This window comes from Echeneis naucrates, chromosome 8 (genome assembly GCF_900963305.1).
Source record: "Echeneis naucrates chromosome 8, fEcheNa1.1, whole genome shotgun sequence".
In the NCBI taxonomy this organism is placed as follows: domain Eukaryota; kingdom Metazoa; phylum Chordata; class Actinopteri; order Carangiformes; family Echeneidae; genus Echeneis; species Echeneis naucrates.
The window spans coordinates 2,627,021-2,644,146 of record NC_042518.1 but is presented as its reverse complement, the minus strand read 5'-3'; the positions used below and the strand labels follow the sequence as shown (position 1 = coordinate 2,644,146).

Sequence of the window (17,126 nt, the reverse complement as noted above, 5' to 3'; positions counted from 1 at the left end):
GCAGTAGAAAAGTCCGACGAATGTCAAATGCCACTTCATTCACATCACATGCACTGAAACAATGAAACATTTAGCTGCAAGACTATAAGTGCGTCTTCTCATAAAAGTTGGCGCAGCCTGAAAATGCAAACAAAAAACGAAAAGGCCGACGAAGTTTTGAAATTCCAATTCTACGGCGGCAAGCGAAGGCATCTCACAGCCTGCAGACGTCACAGCGGGCCCGCCCCCTTTGACAACATCGGGCGCGCTCTCGCGGAAAAGACTTCGACCGAGTAACAGCGCGTCCCCGCGGCTGCGCGGCGCTGATCCGGACAGTTCGGGAGAACCGGAGTCCCGCCGGGATAAAATCCGGATCCTCCGTCCGTCCGTCCGGCCGCCGGACCGTCCAGCGTCCGGGAAGCACGGAGGCAGCGTCGGGCTGCAGGCTTCACGACCCGCCGGAGGATTAAAAACGGGTTCCGGTGGCGATATTTTTCTGTCAGGAAGTTTGACGTATTCGGCTGCAGATTATTGTGTCTTTTTGTTGTTGTTGTTGTTGTTGTTGTTGTGTTTTTTTTTAAGGAGTGAGAAGTGACCGTGTTTAGCTGCAGACAATATAAAAAAATCAGTTTTTTCACATCACAGTCACTTTTCACTTGAACGCCACTTTTTTTTTTTTTTTTTTAGGACTTTACACAACTCCGCTCACGAATACACTTTATTTGTGTGTTAAATACACACAGGAAGTAATTATCTTTTTCTGCAAATGTCTTTTTTTGTTTGTTCGTTTGGGCTTTTTTTTCTTTTTTTTTTGAACAGTCTAAACTCACATTATGTGGCGGTGTGAATTAAATTCCTCCTCACTTCTTTACCTCCAGCTCGGACACACAGGCCTTCATGTTTTCCTCCATAATTTGGACTCCCGCTGCAGAGACGTGCTCTTATTCCCGGTGCATTCCCGACTGCACGGCTCTTCCCAGTCTTGAGTGTTTTGGGATTCAAACCTGGCAACACAGAGGAGGAAAATCTGCAGATTTAGCAGGAAACGAGGCCGTAAAAATCCCGGAAACCGTCCGGACTTTTCCTCAGATGGACTCCGTGCAGGACACACGGGGGCTGTTACGCCTCAGTCGGTAGTTCATTGTTAAATACTTGTGTCATATTTTGGAGCGCTGGTGTTTAGTGTGACTTCGGGACAATGTTTTGGAAATCAGAGTTTTCCAAAGAGCCGAGGCCTCAGAGGAGCAGGAGTGTGTGTGTCCGTGTGTGATGTAGCTTTTCCATCGGAACATTGTCAGTGTTGGAAAACTCCGCTGCTGGTTTATTTTTCCTTCTTCTTTTTTGTTATTTTTTTGTTTCCAACCTGGAACTATCCGATTGTGTGTTTGCTCCGACTTTTACTTTGAAGGAGACGAGCCCCCGGTGACCTGGGGGGGTCAGCCCCGCCATGACGCCCGCAGACACACACACTCCCCGGTGACCGGACCCCCCTCTGAGGGACAAGCCCGGTCCGGTCAACACCACAGGTGAGTTGTTACCTGAACACGTGACTGAGGTGTAACCTATGGTGCATTCACGTCATTTGGGAAAAACAAGCTTTATGCCTGTAATTTGAGCTGGAGTCAGGACTTATTTATTTATTGTTTATTTGTTAAGTACTTTTAGTTGTTAAAGTGTTGACTCTCCCGCCAAAGCAACAGTTTTCGTCCTGCAGTGACTCATTTATCATCATGAGATGTGATAATGATGTTGGATGTGGTTGATCTCTATCCCATAATATTATAATGTTTTCTGTTATTCCTCCATCTGACATGATCAATGCTCTCTTCAAAAGCTCCAAAATCTCCACTAAGTTGAATCAGCACCTTTTGAAAAGCAGCTTGAAAACAATATAACCGTCGTGGCAGTTGGATTTATTTCTATCTGACCGCTTTCATTTCAGCTTTATGTCTAAAAAAAAAAAACAAAACACTGCCAACGGGTGTTTAATTGAAATATGAAGAAATCTTTTATCGCTGACCTCAAACCGGTCAGGTTTGGACGGAGCAGACTGAGGTTTTAGTTCCTGGTTCTCTTTCATCTGCGCTGACTTTTCTTTGACCTTTTACATTCTGGGAACGTCTCTCAAACCCCCGCTGTGCGTCGACGTTGGGATCGTGGACGAACTTATCTTTGGAAGTATAATCTGTATGTGTTTTAAACACCACAAAGAACATCTGAAACTCGAGCCGAGGCCTGATAGCCGTGAAAATTCAAATGTGGTGGTTTTTGTCCTGAGTCCAAAGCACATGTGCACCTGAAACAGGAGAGAGAGCTCGGGCCTGGCCGGGCCTGGCCGGGCCGGGCCGGGCCGGGGGTGGGGTGGGATTTCGCAGTCAAGCCCTCAGGCCAGATGCATCACTGGCCAGAGACAGACTGAGGACTGTGGCTGGGAAAAACAGCCTCAGACTAAACACCTCTCAAAGCAGACAGAGACGAGAGAGAGGGGGACGGAGACGGGGAGGGAGGGGGGGAAAAATCCATGTAAATCCTGCTAGTCCTGGAAATGTGATACAAGGAAAATAAAGCGGGCACAGCTGACTGGACTGGTAGAGTTCAGTTCCTCTCCATCGAATTCCCCACATTCCACTTGGGAGGTAATTAAAATCAGGAGAGAGGGAGCGGGTGGTGTGTTGTTTACTACAGGGACGCCCTGAGAGAGACAGCTTGAGTTGACAGGATGCTGGATGCAGCACCGGAGTCGCTGCAGATGTGGAGGATGACCGTTTGCAACGGAGGCCGCTGGCACACCTCATAAACCCCGAAAACGCCACGAGCACCGAGTTCACAGGGTTGAAGGACAGAAGTCTTTGGCACCCGCTCCGCTGGCGGCGGAAGCTTGAAAGCAACGTGGCAACGCTCTGCCGACCACAGACGGACGTGCCCGACATTCCTGTGGGTCATTATTACCCAGAAGTCCACTGGGTCCGTGAGTCGCCTCAGGTGCCCGCTTCGTGCACGCAAAGTAGTTTCCCCCTCCGGCTCCCTCGCTCTTCTCCCTGTGAACGGTCAAACCCTCAGACCTCAGGCAACAAATGCAGCCTCTTCTTTAAACCTCCTTTTGACTATTTTCACAAACTCATCGCTGAATCCCTGACAACAACAACAACAACAACAACAGCGGAGCAACTTTTCGGACCAGAAATAACAGAGCAGTGACTTCAAAAGGCATCCGCTTTGAAAATAACACAATTCACCTCAAACAGACAAACGTATAGATTTACCAGTTTTTATGTCCAGAGTGAAAATGTAGAAACTCAAGCAGAGTGATACTGATCTCAGGAAGCAGCAGGCATCTGACAAACATCACAAATCCAACTTTTTAACTGTGTGTTTGTTTGTTTTTTTCAATTTCAGGTACATTCATTCAGGCGTCACAGCAATCTGTCTTAAACTGGCTGTGCATAAAAGAGCTTCATATGCTGATTGTCTTTGGTTTTGTCTCCTCTAAAAGCACTATTTGTCGGTCAACTGCTGTATTTGGGAAAACTAATTTTAGTGTTTAAGGATCTCAGAGCCCCGTCGTGTGCGTCTTTGTCGAGTTAGTTTGAATTCCTCGGTTTTATGGTACAAATTTGAGGGATACCCTGCGCATTGAAGGAAATGCCTCAGTTTATAACACTGTTGACGCCTCAAACGGGGCAGATAATGTTGCCCCCGGTTAACGTCAACAATGAAGCTGCAACACGGCTGAGTCGGGTTTCTGCAGCTCGTGCGATCGGAGAAGTTTAAAGCTGGTTGATATTTAAAATGGCAGAAGAGAGAAACATTCTTCTCGTACGGACGGTGCCAGACCGAGCTCTGCCAGCGTAGCTGCAGTTTTCAGCCGTTTCCAATTGTCATTTTTCCTCGTGGGCAAAAAAACGCACACAACACACACACACACACACACACACACTCTCAGGCCTTCAGCCAGAAAGCTCTGTGTGTCTGCGAGGAATCAAACGTGCTGCAAATGAGAATGAGTCACATTAAAACATTCTGTCGTGTAATTTAATCACTGAAATACCGTCGTAATAACGTTTTTGTCATGTCAGCCACGTCTTTCTACTGACTGCATCAAAGTCGCTGCAGAACTTCAACCCTGCGTCCTGTTTAATTGTTGAAGTCTATGGGAAAACAGATGTTTTCCGAATGAGTTTAAAGTCTCGGTCTCTAGTTTCAAGTCTTCTTCAAAATAGAACTCTATCAGAAACAACCAGAGTCGAGCAGACTCCAAACACGATTTCTTCTGGTTTCCAAAAACAATATTTAAAAAAATTACAAAGTGGAGGCCTCAAAACAGCAGTTTGAGTGACGTCACTGCTGGTCTGTCTGAGTGTTGGCAGAAAAACACATCTGTCATCTCCATTCTGACCCATCAGGTAAATATTAAAACCAGCTATCACGGGCTTTTCACTAACTGGTTTCTGTTTCTGTTTTCGTCACCGCAGGCCGCAGCACGGCAGAGACAAGGTTTCTGAAGATTGGGTTCTAGGCCACAAACGCCCACAATGAGTGAGTCCCTGTCAGTCCTGATGTTTCCTTGCAGCAGGGAGATAAAGACAGACACCCAAACTCACACCAAACACTGTCCCCGAGGCCAAAAGCCTGCGTGAGCGGCTGCTGCTGCTCCAGACGCTGTCGGGTGAAGGATTGGCTTTCATTCTTGTGGAGATGGGGGTCTGGTTCTCTCCGCTGCCTTGGGGCCGTGTGATGTCTGTCCAAGCTACACAAGGAGAGTATTTTCTCTCCGTGACTTAGTCCAGCCGAGGCAGAGCCCGCCTCGAAATCAAACGTGGGAATAGGCACATGAAAAACATGGCCGTCCTGTCTTGACCTTAACACCGTGTCTTCATTCGGCTGCAGTTAAAGAGGCCTAATTGTCTCCACGCAGCTTTTTGGTACAGAGCTAAGTGCTAAAGGGTTTTTCTTTTTCCCACCGTCCCCAGATGAGAGACAGGCTCTCCACTCCATAATGAAGGACCTGGTTGCCCTCCAGATGACGCGGCGCCAGCCTGTGTTGACTTACGACAACATAAAACCCAAGACGCCTGCTCAGACCAACAGACAGGTACAGAACCGGGGATGGTGCTGTGAGAGTTAAGTGTTTGCAGTGATGTGGATCTGAGGAGTGAGAACATGAACTCTGTGGACTGTGTGGACCTTGAAGGCTGAGCTGGAATGAGACAGTCTGCTTCTTTCATCTTTTCTTTTGTACCACAAAGCGTGGCTCCGTTTGTCTGGCATCCCTGAAAATATGTTGGGGTTTTATTTTTTTTCCTGAGGCCTTATAACTCCAGTTTTCAATACTCGTACTGTTAGCTCAAACCAATACTTTGCATTTAAAAGTGGAATCCTCTGGCTCTCTGTTGGTGGGTTTCTGGGTTTTTTTTTTTGCTTCCGAATTATTCCAAGTACAGATCTGCAGTGATTCCTGGGATACGTTAGGCTGCAAAGGATCCTTCTATGGGATCCCTAAATTTGGGACAAAGCTCCAGAAACCCAGAAGCTCTCAGAATCAATCCCACAGATGAGCCTCCTGGAGCCGTCAGTTTTATAGAGGCAATAAAGGACTGTCAAAATAAAAGCCCTAAATCGAGCCGGTGTGCAGAGAAAAGCACGGCTCAGACGTCAGGAGGACTTTTTGGAGCAGGCTTGTCTTTCTTTATCTTCACAACTGCGGATGTGTTGGTCATATAGTTGGTATTGTAGTTTAAATAGGTAGCAGCTCAGGTATCCACAGTATTTCCTGCAGCCCACGTTTGCTCATTTAGCATCATGAATTTCAGAAAGACTGCGGTCCAAAAATATATTCTGCATGTTTGGAAAAGTGGCTGGTTGCCAGTTGCCCCCCTCAGATTTTAATCAAAGCAGAGAACAACAGTGCAGGATCAGGTTAAAACCAGTCTGAACTCAGTTTGTGCTTGTTATTAGCAGAAGTTGATTGATAAATGATGAGGCAACGAAAAAAGTACAAAGTGACTCATCTTCCCAGCAACCAACCTTTGTGTAAGACTCACAGGTGAAGACATGTCAGGTCAAACTCTTTTCTTTTGCCAAAATGTGCCGGTGGAATTTCCGGGTGAGCATCCGTCACAGTTTATGCAACAAAAGTTGAAATGCCAGCGCAGTTTGTTTTGATGTCATGACCTCTGGTGACCTCTTTTATCCACCTGCTGACCTTCCTGTTCCTGTTCTGCCACCAGGACAACGTCAGGATGAAGTTTGAGTTCTCCGGGGAGAGAAGGTGACTTTGTCTTCTGGTTTATTCACATTCATGCTTACACCCACATGCGAGTGAGAGTGAGACATAAACACTCAAGCTGCTCTGGTCACATGTTTGAGCTCATGAGAAACAGAACATCTCCGAGTCGAACTTAGATCAGACTGGTATGTGAGCTGGATAATGTGGAGGAAAGGACTGTGGTTAGCTCGCGGCTGCCAGTGTAAACCACAAATATGCAAGGTGTACTTAGAGGAATCTGCACTCGCTAAACACAGCAGCTCATGTGTATTCTCACTGCACATGTGCATGTAACTGGGAAGCAGTCGGTACAAATCTCAGATAATCTGCGTATTTTTGTGATTTCTCTTTCTGATGTGCAGGATCCTGATGTTTGGACGGCCTGTTCAGTTCGAGGAAATCCAGCAGAAAGTGAAAGCCGTCTTTGGGCAGCAGTTGGACCTGCATTATATGAACAACGAGGTAAAGTGAAGTGTCCTTCTGCGGCTTAGAAACTGTGTGTGTGTGTTTATATTGTGTGTGAGATAATATAGATTTTAAACTAAAGGCAAGATGTTTTCTTTCACATTGATGGACGGCTCACCTGGTCAGGATCAGGGCTCCGCCCACTTCTGACGAAAAGTTGGATCTATCTGTTGCCAGATTTTTCTGCCTCACGGAGAAGCATACATGTTTGTGTTTTTAACTTATTGGTCGAAATGGAGCCGCTGTGTGCTCTGCTTGTGAGTGTTGGTCAGCGTTTGTCTGCGTGTGTTGTTGATTTTGTGCGAGCAGTAATGTGTTTGTCTTTCGTGCCCGGGCAGTTGTCAATCCCTCTGCGAGATCAGGACGATGTGGACAAGGCCATCGACCTTCTGGACCGAAGCTCCAACATGAAGAGCATCAGGATACTGCTCCTCACGCAGGAGCACAGCAATGTGAGAAACACACACACACACACACACAGTTTCTTCATCCTGGAGCCACATTGTGTAAAATCGAGGTTCCTTATTCAGGTCTATCACACCAACTGTCTTTCCGACACGCAGCCATAGTTTCGACACATGTTGATGTTGCGTACAAATGTCCCCCCCATCTCTAAACTGCAGGCCTCCTCCCCCTCCCATCATGCACCTTGTAAGCAGGTGAGGATCAAGCCATCCCAGTCCATCGGAGACGTCAGCACGGGCTTCCAGGCCGCCGAGCCCAGAGGGCGTCACCTGTCGACCGGTACGTCCAATCTTATCTGCAGCTACGTGGCCGTCAGAGGAGGGAAAGTTCCTCCAGGAGCTTTTTGGCTTTTTACTACTTCAGTTTTCCTTTCTGTCGCTTTCGCTCTCTCTGGCTGTTCTTTCTTTGGCTTCCCCTTCTAGCGACGGGTCCTCTTCCTTTTCCTGTTCACCATCACTCGACGATGCCTGCTGGACAGCAGCCAATCAGATTACGGAGCTCTATTAGTTTGGTGGACCATTGGCCTGGATCCTTTTTCCTTTCTGTTGTTGCTGTTGCACTCTCTGGGGCGGGGGAGTCAAAGCAGCTGCAGGGAGGAGGAGGGTGGAGGGGGGCGGTTTGGGATCTGGACTTTAACAGCAGCAGGCCATCGAACTAAAACCAGCTCTCAGCTGTTACACCAGATGTGTCACAACAGTTAATTTGAGTTGTCGAGTGTGGTCTCAACTTCTGCTACCGACGCTCCCTGAAGTCTGAACGCACTCGACTAGTGTCCAAAAGGATGCAGAGAAACAGATTTCCCACGTTGACATGTAATCAGCTGATGCTCTCTCGGCGCGTTTTTGCTGACCTTGTCCTCGGCCGTTAACGTCTAAATATTGTTCTAAATTCAGATTTTTCGATTACCAAATCTTTTCCTTCACACTCACAACTTCTGTCTAATCCCAGGTTCTCAGAACACGGGGCGTAGCTCACCACCTCCCGGCTACGTGCCCGAGCGCCAGCAGAGGATCGCCCGCCAAGGCTCGTACACCAGCATAAACAGTGAGGGGGAGTTCATCCCCGAGACCAGCGATCAGTGTGTGAGTCACAGCTTCAGGAGGGGGGGACTCCAGTTCTCGTGCTGTTTTTGCAATCTCAGATTTGTTCACATAAACAACTCGATCTCAACAGCTTTTGTTATTTTTGCAGCTCATTAAATAAAGATAGTTTCTTCAGGGGATTTTGGACACATTTTTAGATTAAAAAATGTTTAAAGTTATGAAGTCGAAGCTGGATTAAAAAGCTAAATAAATAAATCATCTCGTCAGCTTCACATTCCCTAAAGTTACAAAAAGCACATGTGCACACACACACCGCCTTCATTTTCACCCCGCTGCCCTCCGCAGGTGCTGGATCCCTGGAGCAGCGCGGAGAACTCGATCTCTGGAAGTTGTCAGTCTTTGGACAGTAACTCAGACAGGTGAAGAACAAACCCTGACATTAATATTTTAACACCCTCTGCACAGGAATTCATTAGTTTTACACGTTATTAGTTTTCAATCACATCTGTACAGCCTGTGGTTACTCTCTCTGTTTCTTTCTTGTTTATGAAAATATAAAAAATGTTTTCTTTAACTTTTTTATTTCTTTCTGTTCATATTTTCTTTTTTCCTCATTGGTATGTTCCTTCTTTTACGTTGAGATGATATTCAACAAAAGCCTTGATGGTTTTCTTACCTCACCTGCAGACTCTTTCTAACATTTTACAAGAGCAGAAAAACAAACCAAGTCGAATCAGAACCTGGAAAACTCTTTAAAATACCTCAGTGATATTTTGGAAGATATCTCTCACTGTTCTTCCTTTTCTGGTCTTCTCTCTCAGCCCCTCACTGAGGAAGTCGCGAATGCACAGAGCCAAAAGTTATCCCGACAACCGTCAGGAGTGCTCAGGTGAGAGCAGTGACAGCCATAGAGATTTATTTGACCCGTGTTGACCTGGGAGCTTATGTATTCGTAAGTCAAGCCCAAGTATGAGCTCGATAAATCTCTCACGTGAACGCTGTGTGACTTGGTGTATACCTGAGCTAAACTGTGGTGACCTTTGACCTCTGGGCGTTCTGGTGCTTCCAGACAGGGAGAATCATGTGTATGACCGGGTGGTGGGAAAGGGAGGCACCTATCCACGTCGGTACCACGTCTCGCTGCATCATAAGGACCACAGCGAGGGTAAGACGTCTCCAGGTATCTTCTCCCCCTCTCCCCCGTAATGTGACATTAACCGCCGCACTCCTCCCCCTTCCATCTCCCCAAGGTCGTCGGACATTTCCACGGATCCGTCGCCCTCAGGGGAACCTGTTCACCCTCGTACCTTCACGCCGGTCGCTCAACGGCAGCGAGGAGAGTCTGGGCAGCTGGCAGCTGGTCGACGCCCAGGGCAGGCTCCGCCCCCAAGATCGATCTGTGCCCCACAAGTGTTAGTTAATCCTAACCCTCACCCAGCACGGTTGAAATGACTGTTTAAATGATTTAAAGTTTGATTTTCTCAATCCCAGAGCAGTAGCAATTCACTTTAACCTTTTTGAGAATCTAAAATGTTCCATTCCAAGAGCCGCCATGTCTCATCAAAACGTTTGATTAGTTAAAGTTAAATGTTTGATGAAAGGCCAAACATCTATTTCGTCCTGATGCATCCTGGCACGTGTTTAACATTTAGCTTACCACACATGTTGGAAACTGCTTATTTAAAAGTGAGAATGCTGCATGCTTGGCTGTTTCGTGTCCACCTCTCTGACTTATAAAACATGCTGAATAGTTGATACGTCTGTTTTTCTCAGCTCCCAGCGCTCCGGTGACGTGGCGGCAGGGGAAGCTTCTGGGCCAGGGTGCGTTTGGACGGGTCTACCTTTGCTACGATGTGGATACAGGCAGAGAGCTGGCTGCTAAGCAAGTCCAGTTTGATCCCGACAGTCCCGAGACCAGCAAGGTCAGAGCCGCCCCGGTTACACCGATGGTTCAGTTCAGCGTGTGTAGGTCCTGATGTCCCCTTTTCGTTTGCTAATTAAAAAAGAATCAGTTCAGACGCAGGTCAGTGACTCAGCAGGAGACTCAGTTATCTGTCGGCTTCAGCTCCAGTTGAAGAGAATGAGGCAAGAATGAGTTACTGTCTCTAAGATTGTGGGGAAGAAACGAGCTGTTATTTTGTTCCATCTTCCCTTTTTTGTTGAAGCCAAATAAGTGAGGGAGCTTCGCCGGCCTCCATGTTGCTAAGATGACACATCAGAAACACAGATGTGTCCCATTTCACTGTCAGGCTTCACCTGGTATTTCTGCTGATTTAGGCAGTAAAAGGATTGAATTTGTCTCCAAACACTGAGTCATGTACTATACTGGACAATAAGTTCTGGTAAGCTGGAATGCAGTTAGTTATCATGACTGACAGAGTCATGATTTAAAAAAAAAAATTCACTCTTCCTGTCTGCCTCAGAGAAAACATGCACTGCCACTTCCTGTATCTGTATCTGAGCCAAGTGTGGCCGTCGCAGTGGAGGGTGACGGGTCATGTGTCGCCTCCTCACCCTTCTCCCCAACAACATGTGAATCAGTTGCTCCTTTTAAACTAGCTTCTGTTTTGGGACTTTGGGATTACTTTGTGTTTTGCCTTCCCCTCCTCTCCCCCTCCTCTCCCCCTCCTCTCTCTCTCTCTCTGTTGTGGCCTCGCGCTCTGATGTAAACACAGGAACTTCTTTTGAGGAACTGAGTGTTTGGCTTTTATTTACTCAGCTTTAAGTTTCACTTTTGGCAGAATCCGCACAGAGAGTCATAAACTGATGTTGTTTACGTGGTAACCCAAATGAGAGTCTGCAGGGAGGGGACGCATCCCAAGAAAATGTATTTTGTTTGCGAGTGAAAACAGATGCACCGTGCAGACATGATGCTTTCATATTTAAGTCCTCAGTGTCTGGCCCCCCCCTTCCCCAACCTGCATCTCGTCTGTCTGTGCAGGAGGTCAGCGCTCTAGAGTGCGAAATCCAGTTGCTGAAAAATCTGCATCACGAACGCATCGTTCAGTACTACGGCTGTCTGAGGGATCACAACGAGAGGACCCTGACTATCTTCATGGAGTACATGCCGGGGGTGAGTCCCAGCAGCTGTCAGAGGTCGCGCACCGCGATATTAGAAGTTTGTGATCAAATGGCTGTTTTGTGTTATTTTTTCTGGTTGTGTATCGTCTGATTTCACCCCCCGTGTCTCTGTCTGACTTTCCTCCTCTTTCTCACACAAATGTGATAAAACTTCCTCTGGATGTGTTTTGTGATGACCATGACCTGGGCAACAAGCCAACACACCTCAGTGGGAAATTTTCTCTTCCTTCTGCTGAATTGGAAGTTGATAAAGTCATTCCAGAAATTTTACTTTGCTGTATGTCACAAAAAGCTTAAAGAAATAAACAATCAGCTGCCGTGATTTAAGGTTTTGTAAACTCAAATAAAAAACTTAATTTATATACAGCATGTTTAAAAAACAAGATCTTTAAAGATCTATACGTCTTTAAAAAAAGTTATACAAAAGTATAAAACATAATTATATACACATGTATCAATAAAGTCTTACAGTCAAAAGCAAGAAATAAAACCAAGATTTTGATGGAATAATTGAAATAATTTTTCTGTTTCAAAAAGGACAAATTTCACACGAGCTCCATTTTTAATTCCGTTTTGCTTGTTACAGCGTGCATTAAACTTCTGGAGCTGCCCATAAATGGCTGTTTAAAGAAACCATTAAGAGAAAAAGAGCCAGGAAAAAAAAAGGCTGAGCATTTTGTCATAGCTGTAGTAAGCTCCTTTTTCTGGACTTCCATGCAGAACAAATCACAAAGCAGATCTTCAACATTTGGTCACAAGCAAATGTGCTGAGAAGTGATTGCAGCTCTCCAGATGTTGTGGAAACACAAACACAGATGTGTTAAGTAAAGCTGTACTTGCTGATTTAGCCTTTGAGTTCTCAGTCTTCTATCTTGGTGCCAGATTTCATGTCGGGTCTGTTACTTCCTGCCTGCAGTTGGTGGTTTTTACACCTGCATGCGTCTGCAGTTCGCAGAATGTAACACACGTCCTCCTTTTTATATCAGGGATCCGTCAAAGACCAGCTGAAGGCCTACGGTGCCCTGACGGAAAACGTGACGCGGAAGTACACGAGACAGATCCTGGAGGGGATGTCCTACCTGCACAGCAACATGATCGTCCACAGAGACATCAAAGGTAGTCCGAAGCTAAACCGAAGATAAACCTCTGTTCAGTCTGACGAGAATATTTACACGTCCCACTCCTCCACTCCCGCTCTCAGGTGCCAACATCCTGCGGGATTCGGCGGGAAACGTGAAGCTGGGAGATTTTGGCGCCAGCAAGAGGCTCCAGACCATCTGCATGTCCGGCACCGGCATCCGCTCCGTGACCGGCACCCCCTACTGGATGAGCCCCGAGGTGATCAGCGGCGAAGGCTACGGCAGGAAGGCCGACGTCTGGTAAGACCAGAACCAGCTCGATGCCGGTTCAACCGTGTCAGTGGCTTCTTCATTTGTAGTCGCTTGGTTTTTTTTAATTACGTCTGAACGGAATATCATGTTTATCAGCTTTTCGAGCAGTTTACTGACAATAATAAGTTGTAGTGACTGGAAAAGATTTTGGGGAAAGCTGCAGAGCATGTTTTCACAAAATTATCAACTACAAGAACATAAGTTTGTTATTTTTAAATCTCTGGTTATTGCATCGTTTTAGTGATAACTACACAAACAAATTCTCCTGTTGGTCCACATGCAAAATAAGTAAATATGTAAATAAACTAAAGCAATATTTATTCAGCAAAATGGAAAACAGAAGGGAGTGGAGACGAAGTTTTTATCTGATTTGATGGCTTTTTACACCCGAAGCAATCAACACATTGGTGGGAAGTGTGGCTCAGTTTAGGTTTATGAATTGAGTCTTGTGAATAATCTCTGTGAAACACATGAAAAATGCCAACTAATCAGTTCAGACAGAAGCTCGGGGTTCTTGAAAAGGAAATAAGTTTGTCTGCTGTATCTCAGCTCCCACACAGAGCAGACTGCATTCCCTCTGATTGGGTGAAGGCCAGTCAGACAGGTCGTAACAGAGGCTGGTATGTTCCAGGGGGAGTAACGCTCCCGGCTGGTACCTTCCAAACAGGTGGACGAGGCCCTCTGCAGACAATAAGAATGAAAGTTTCCACTGAAAACATTCCTTCAGAGCTTTAGTGTCGAGCAGACGAGACAAATATGTGGCTTTTGTTTCAGCTTGTTGGATTAAAGTGAAACCAGACTAATCGTGCGTGAATTTCACAGGAGCCTGGGATGCACGGTGGTTGAGATGCTGACAGAAAAGCCTCCGTGGGCCGAATATGAGGCCATGGCGGCCATTTTCAAGATCGCCACCCAGCCCACAAACCCACTGCTCCCCTCGCACATTTCTGACCAGGCGCGGGACTTTATCCGCTGCATCTTCGTGGAGGCCAAGCACAGGCCGAGTGCCGAGGAGCTGCTCAGGAACCCCTTCTCCCAGATTCTGTGCTGAAAGCAGCCCGGTATCTGAACTCGAACCGCAGAGCGGCGCCGTAGCTTGCCTGAAACACGTCCACGACAGGAGGCCGCACGCCACACTGGCCTGGATGTCAACGGAGTCGGACTCCACTCAGACAAATCCAAAGAAGCCTCAGTCTGACAACTGCAGTCAATGCAACGCTTTGAAAGCCAACAGTCGCCACCAGAGGGAAACAAAACACAGATGAAGCGTCTGGCAGGGGGGTGTTGATCTTCAGACACGAATCCACAGAAGTGTTTCTCCGCAAATGCAACACCACTGAGTCAGAGCTCAGTTAGAAAAGCTCCTCTCCTGTGTTTACATTCACTTGGTGGGCAGTTACAAGAAATTCCAAGAAGCTCCATGTGTTTGACTTTGAAATATTTAGCTGAGCTTTTTAAAGCTGCAGCAGTCCTCAAGCTCAAGTTCACTCAGTGGACGTTGATCTCCGCTGGTGCACTACAGTGTTAATTAGACAATTTGTTCCCTTCTTCTTCTTCTTCTTTTTTTTCCAACCACTTCCTTTTTCTCTTCCCGCTCTAGAACAAAAGAAAACTCCACCCTCAGTTGTTGTGAGTCGGTAAAAGCTGTTTGTGATGCACTTTGCATTTCTGGCTCATTTGATAAAGTGTGTAGCTGCACTGGAGGACACATTTTAACATTCAGACATTCACAGCAGACACACAAACCTCTGCGCTGTCAGAGGACCCAATAGACCATGATGCACTGCAGCTCCGAGCTCCAGTCTGAAGAATAATTCAACACTGAGCACTGCTCTGAAGGTTTTTCAAGAATCTCTAAACATAAAAAATACTCAATTTCTCAAGTTTCACAAGTTACGACTGTATTTCCTCATTAAGTGGTCAGAAGTGACACATCCTCCATATATTCCACATATTTTCAAGCATAATACTCAATAATATAAACTAACTTAATTAAGGTAAATATAATGTATGATAAGATAAAATAATGAGAGGAAATGTGAACTGACGCAGCAGCACAGGAAAGCTCTAACAAGAAATAAAACGAGTCGAGGAACTGAATAAGATTTAAATAGAAATAATATATACACTCAAAAAATACTGATGTACATCAGATGCAGCTTATACGGGAGGCATATAAAAAGGAAAAATACAAATTTAAGTTTGACGAACAAACAGTCGTAACTTGTAGAATATGAGCTGAGCTGGTGAGAGAGTTTTTGAGGTTTGTGGAAATACCTTCAGAGCCGTTGACCTTCGAGTTTCTCTTTCGTTTCTTTTTCGGTGAAACTGATGCTTTGCTCTGTGACTTGAATGTCGGGGCCGTGCAGCTACGATACCTGTCGTCAGTGCAGTCTGCAGCTGCATTAATGCATTCATGGACTTTAAGAGAATCAGGAGCTGACTTTTCTGTGCCACAGGTGTTTATTAAGTGCCATAAAGGATGGACATGGATTATGGTGTCAGTTAGAAAAAATACAAACCTCAACGCCTTAAATCATTCTGTCCACATGTGTCTCGCCCAAACGTCCCTGATGGAGAAGCCTTAGCTTACAGATCAATTTGAAATCAGATGCACTTTTATATAAATGAATGTTATTGGGGGGGTTTGTTCTTTTTCCCAAATTAGATTTTTTTTTTTTTTTTTTTTTACTTCAAATGTGAAAAAAGAAATTGTTTCGCTTTTATTTATGTCCCCTCGTCCATTCCAATTAGATTTTATAAGCAAATATATATGTAAAAATATATTTTTTATATCTAGACAGTGTCAAATCGAATGATACTTTCAGGACAATGTGTCGTTAAAAGTGAAATGTTGAAAGCAGCTGGTTTTGCAGACATTACAGAATTGGGGTTTATGTAAAAGAGAAATGGGTGGAAAACGAACTCTGGCGACCTCGTTCTCGTTCCAGCTCAGAGAAAAAGAGAAAAACCTGTGCCTTCAGATGACAGTGTTAACCTGACAGGCCGTGGAAACGAACGATTCATTCATTCATTTACACAAGAAACTGCTGGAAGAATCTCTCTACGCCCGATCTCAGCGATATTAAATCAGCATTTCGAGAGATCAGGATGTTGGAGGCGGTGCTGGGAGTCAGAGTTCGCTCTTCAACCCACATGACGACTTTGTTCATCCCAGGGTTCAGCCAACGAGTCCAGCACTGAAGGACATCTGATATATTTCATATATGATGTCCAGTGTTGGAAAAGGACCCTGGGACGAGCAAACAATCACATTTTAGTTGGTAGAAATCTCTATATGTAAATGTATAATTATGTATCGTGACAGGACTTGCAGTGCAAAGTCTCATGTAACAGATTTATTTTACAGCAAGAAAAGAAAAGTATGTTAATTGACTGTGTGTGTGTGTGTGTGTGTGTGTGTGTGTGTGTGTGTGTGTGTATATATACATATACACACACACACACACACATATATATAACTATATCTATGCACATGGCATGGCCTCTCCTCAGAACAAATAAATTGTTTTTAAGAATAACTTCAGGTTGTTTTCTTGTTAATTTGTTTACATGTGTAGGACGACAGTTCTGACTCAGTGAGTCCAGTAAACGATGAAAGCCCAAAGGAGACTGAACTCATTGTTGGCAGGAGGAAGCTACTTGATTAACGTTTTTTTTTTTTTTGTTTGTTTTTTTTTTTCCTCCCCCTCTCTCGCTCTCGTTTTGTTTCTTCCTCTTGTTTCGTTCCTCTCGTGATGAAAAACAGGAGGCAGACGCAGGAAAGAGGAGATTTCTGCTGCCGTGTCTGGCCGTGAGGGGCGAGAGCAGTTAGTGTGGAACAAAGGCCTTTTTTTTTTTCTCGACACAGATAAACTGCCTTTGTGTTTTGTTTTTGTTGCCTAAATGAACTAACTCACTTTAGCTGGCCGTCTCTTTACGACTACACGCCGGAGGCATCACGTTTCCTGGTGTGTCCATGCCAGAGAGCATCTGCGAGGCCTTCAGGGAAATTTAGTACAACTTGGATTTGAGAATACACTGATAAGACTTTGTTGTCCATAGGTCAAAGGTCAACGAGACGTTGACCTCACAAAACATGTTTTCTGCCTCTTGAAACCGCCTCGGGGGAATTTCTCACCACTTTATTTGGACGTGAAGACTAATGAATGTGAGTGGTTAAAGGTCAAAGGTCAAGCTCTGCTCACCAATTCATGGCACTTTTTGTGTCGGGTCTCATTGACGGTATTTAAAACTGCAGCTTTTTGGTCACAGTTGCTCGGCAACCAGAGCGGCACTTTGCTACGCGGCGGTAACAGCTGGCGTCCTCTGAAGGACGCGGCTAATTTTGCAGCGTCTGATTAGATCGAAAGATGAAGTGGTGACACTTAACATCCAAAGGTCGAAGGTCAAAAGGTGAAACATCGCCTTCGTCTG

The 17,126-nt window shown here is 45.6% G+C and overlaps 1 protein-coding gene across 2 annotated transcripts; it reads left to right on the top strand.

The window, feature by feature from the left end:
- The first annotated feature begins 239 nt into the window (after nucleotides 1-239).
- On the top strand, nucleotides 240-16,212 carry map3k3 (mitogen-activated protein kinase kinase kinase 3). 2 transcript variants are annotated; one of them, XM_029507567.1, is made up of 17 exons: nucleotides 240-1,505; nucleotides 4,452-4,515; nucleotides 4,950-5,071; nucleotides 6,207-6,247; nucleotides 6,607-6,706; nucleotides 7,048-7,161; nucleotides 7,369-7,453; nucleotides 8,123-8,256; nucleotides 8,563-8,636; nucleotides 9,039-9,106; nucleotides 9,287-9,382; nucleotides 9,468-9,629; nucleotides 9,991-10,139; nucleotides 11,159-11,290; nucleotides 12,285-12,414; nucleotides 12,500-12,677; nucleotides 13,512-16,212. In XM_029507567.1, the coding sequence occupies exons 2-17, from the start codon at nucleotides 4,512-4,514 to the stop codon at nucleotides 13,738-13,740; spliced, it is 1,818 nt and encodes a 605-aa protein (XP_029363427.1). In that variant the 5' UTR covers nucleotides 240-1,505; nucleotides 4,452-4,511; the 3' UTR covers nucleotides 13,741-16,212. The 2 variants fall into 2 exon arrangements, with proteins under 2 accessions (XP_029363427.1, XP_029363426.1); XM_029507566.1 differs by having other exon boundaries at nucleotides 241-1,505; nucleotides 7,333-7,453.
- Nucleotides 16,213-17,126: the final 914 nt, after the last annotated feature.

What these genes read in the sequence shown, in the direction of transcription:
- map3k3 (XM_029507566.1), top strand. An exon ending in CGTCCACAGAGACATCAAAG is followed by an intron (nt 12,415 to 12,499) that starts GTAGTCCGAAGC and finishes TCCCGCTCTCAG; the next exon opens with GTGCCAACATCCTGCGGGAT. An exon ending in GGCAGGAAGGCCGACGTCTG is followed by an intron (nt 12,678 to 13,511) that starts GTAAGACCAGAA and finishes TGAATTTCACAG; the next exon opens with GAGCCTGGGATGCACGGTGG.